Genomic DNA, 2,746 nt, shown 5'->3' with positions numbered 1-2,746 from the left:
CTAGCATCTACCTATCCCCTCCCTCTCTATCATCTATCTATCTATTTATCTATCCATCTTCTACCTCTCTCCCATCTATCGAAATCTCGAAATATCTGTGTGTGTGTGTGTGTGTGTGTGTGTGTGTGTGTGTGTGTGTGTGTGTGTGTGTGTGTGTGTGTGTGTGTGTGTGTGTGTCTGTAGACACACCTGAATACATACACAATATAGACGCCTATACCTGGAATTATACTTTTTTTTTCTTTCTTTTCTAAACAATTTTACTAAAGATGATTAGAACAGAGATTTGTGACAATCGAATCTGACGGATTTCTTTTTCTTTCTTTTCTTTAACCAAACGTTTCTTGATTGAGATATGACTTCCAACGTGAGACTTATACTTTGAATATGTTGCAATATTTCACTTCTCATAAAAGATCATCCAATGTAGGGGTTGCGTAATATGTCACTTGTTTCCGTGAATTATCAATACACTGATTAGAGCTGGTAATATCTGTTACACCACTATAATGACATACTTCCAGTTCAGTGGGTTGTTTATTACAGTACGTCATTTCGCATCACGTTATGGCTTTTTGCCATCTTTTACATTTGAAACACGTTAATAACGGAGTATGCAAGCTATAATACCCTTAGAAAGCACACAAAGGTATATATGAGTTGTGGAAAAGGTTTATTTGTTTTACATAAATAAATAAATATTTATAATGTACATAAACAATAGGGTAAGACATATATTATACAGACAACAGACCTTCAGGCATATTCACAGGGACCCAAAGCCGAATTTGGCACATTCTAGTACCTCATGGTTTAGCCAACGATGGTTAATTTGGAATAAAATACAAGATATCTGCAATTACTGACTGGGAGGAGAAATCACAAGTAAGAAGTATTGAACGTTGAACACTTCAAAAACCTAAATACACTTTTTCGGTGGGGCGATAGCTTTGAGTCACCAGTTCTGATAGAGACAACGTAATAGGAACTCTGGACAGTCTGCGCTATATATACAGAAGTGTCTGTCAAGTCTCTTGTTGGGTCTCCGACTATGGGCTTGGGGAGAGGTCTCTGTCTTCCTTCTCGGAAGATGAAGGAGACAGGACCAGGTCCTCATCATCATCCTCATCTTCCAGACATTTTGTGGGTGGAAAGGATGAGCATTTGCAGTTGTGAGAGCTGCCCCTGTGGGAGCTACCCTTCCCTTCTTTCTTGTGCTTGACTCTCCTATTCTGGAACCAGATCTTGACCTGTTTTTCTGAGAGGTTCAGGTAAGTGGCTATCTCAATGCGCCGGAGCCGGGACAGGTACATGTTGGAGGCAAATTCTCTCTCTAGCTCCAGGAGCTGGGTGCTGGTGAACGCTGTGCGCATTCGTTTACTGCTGGGTAACTGGCTGGATGGGCTGTCTGTAGAGGAAAACACAAAGATAAAAAGTCAGTTAAGTATAGAACGAAATAAGACAACGTGAGTCTGCTCATAGTGATGTTGGAATGTAGGCGCAGCAAGTGCGCATGGTCAAGACGCAGTAAGTGCGCCTTTACGGATGTAATGCCCACACCACTTGTGAGAGTAAGAAAAGTTTCTTAAAGAAGAATCAGTATCTGCCTCTTGATTACAGGCTATTTAAACATGCTTACAAGCTAAAAAATGCGTTTATATGGAGGAAGATGGATATGTTAAATGAACGCTATTAGGGTTACGCACATCCTTATAATAACCACATTTATAACTTAATAAACACAACTGTTGTCTTCCAAGTAAATATTAGGTTTCAAACATGGAATTTACTGAAAGGACAATGTGCTCCTGACTTACCAACAGAGATGCAGTGGAACTGCCTTAGGTCTGGCATGGGGTAGGACGTCTGGTAGATTGCTGGACCGTGGCTCAGGTTCAGTGCAGAGGATCCTGAGTGTTGTCTCCCAATTGCTGTAGGGCAGTACTGAGAACTGAAGGAGGAGAAGGACGCCTTGAGGAGAGGCATGCCTGGCGGCGGTGCGTGGAGCTGGGATGCGGTGACGCACATTGGGCAGACGCACAAGAGCCCGGCTTTCCGAGAGTGGCAGGAGCCAGCAGACAATCCGTGCAGTGGGTGCGAAGGGTGGACGGCATAGGGGAAGAGGGGTGGGCTACTTTCCACCTTCTTCTCGTTGCTTTCCCTGAGGATCAGGGAGTCCACTAGAAATGAGCGAGGCATGAGTGCAGTGTGGTGCGCCCAGTCTTTTTCCTTCAGGGTGGCTATGGGTGCTCAGTGCCTGAGGTCTGTCTCCAGAGTGGCTGTGGAGAGGGGTCTTGTCCCCAGGGAGTGTTGTTCCCAGGCTGCGGAGGGGGTCTTGTCTCAGTCTATAGAGTACTGTTTCCAGGCTGTGTAGCTGTGGCACAGTCTGCAGAGAGTGCTGTCCCCAGACTGAGTTGGGGTCTTGCCTCTAGAGCGCTGTTCCCAGGCTGTGTGGCGGAGGTACAGTCTCGCTGTTCCCAGGAGAGCTCAGTGCGCACAGGGTGCTGGCCAGCAGTGTGGTGCTGAAACTACTCCCACAACTTATATAGCGTTCCTGCCATGTGATGGCTACGACAGCAGCGGCCAGTGCACTCAATAGTCTTTTTGTGCCCTTTCTCTTGGCATTCCCTCTGCACGCTTCTTCATTATTTCACTTGTTAACTAAATGAACTGCATAATGTACTCTATTCTTGTCAGCCCCACCCAGGCCGTAGCAGGCGTCTCCCACCCTCATCTCCCCTCTCTG

At 45.5% G+C, this 2,746-nt stretch overlaps 1 protein-coding gene across 1 annotated transcript; it reads right to left on the bottom strand.

Moving 5' to 3' along the window:
- Positions 1 to 694: 694 nt before the first annotated feature.
- On the bottom strand, positions 695 to 2,499 carry GSX1 (GS homeobox 1). Its single transcript, XM_063957031.1, has 2 exons — positions 1,818 to 2,499; positions 695 to 1,408 (listed from the first exon to the last, which is right to left on the bottom strand). Exons 1-2 carry the CDS (start codon positions 2,197 to 2,199, stop codon positions 1,050 to 1,052), a joined length of 741 nt encoding a protein of 246 aa, XP_063813101.1. The 5' UTR covers positions 2,200 to 2,499; the 3' UTR covers positions 695 to 1,049.
- Between the last annotated feature and the right edge of the window lie 247 nt (positions 2,500 to 2,746).

The sequence above is a fragment of the Pseudophryne corroboree genome, chromosome 2, assembly GCF_028390025.1.
Source record: "Pseudophryne corroboree isolate aPseCor3 chromosome 2, aPseCor3.hap2, whole genome shotgun sequence".
NCBI lineage: Eukaryota > Metazoa > Chordata > Amphibia > Anura > Myobatrachidae > Pseudophryne > Pseudophryne corroboree.
This window is presented reverse-complemented; position numbering and strand designations above follow the sequence as displayed.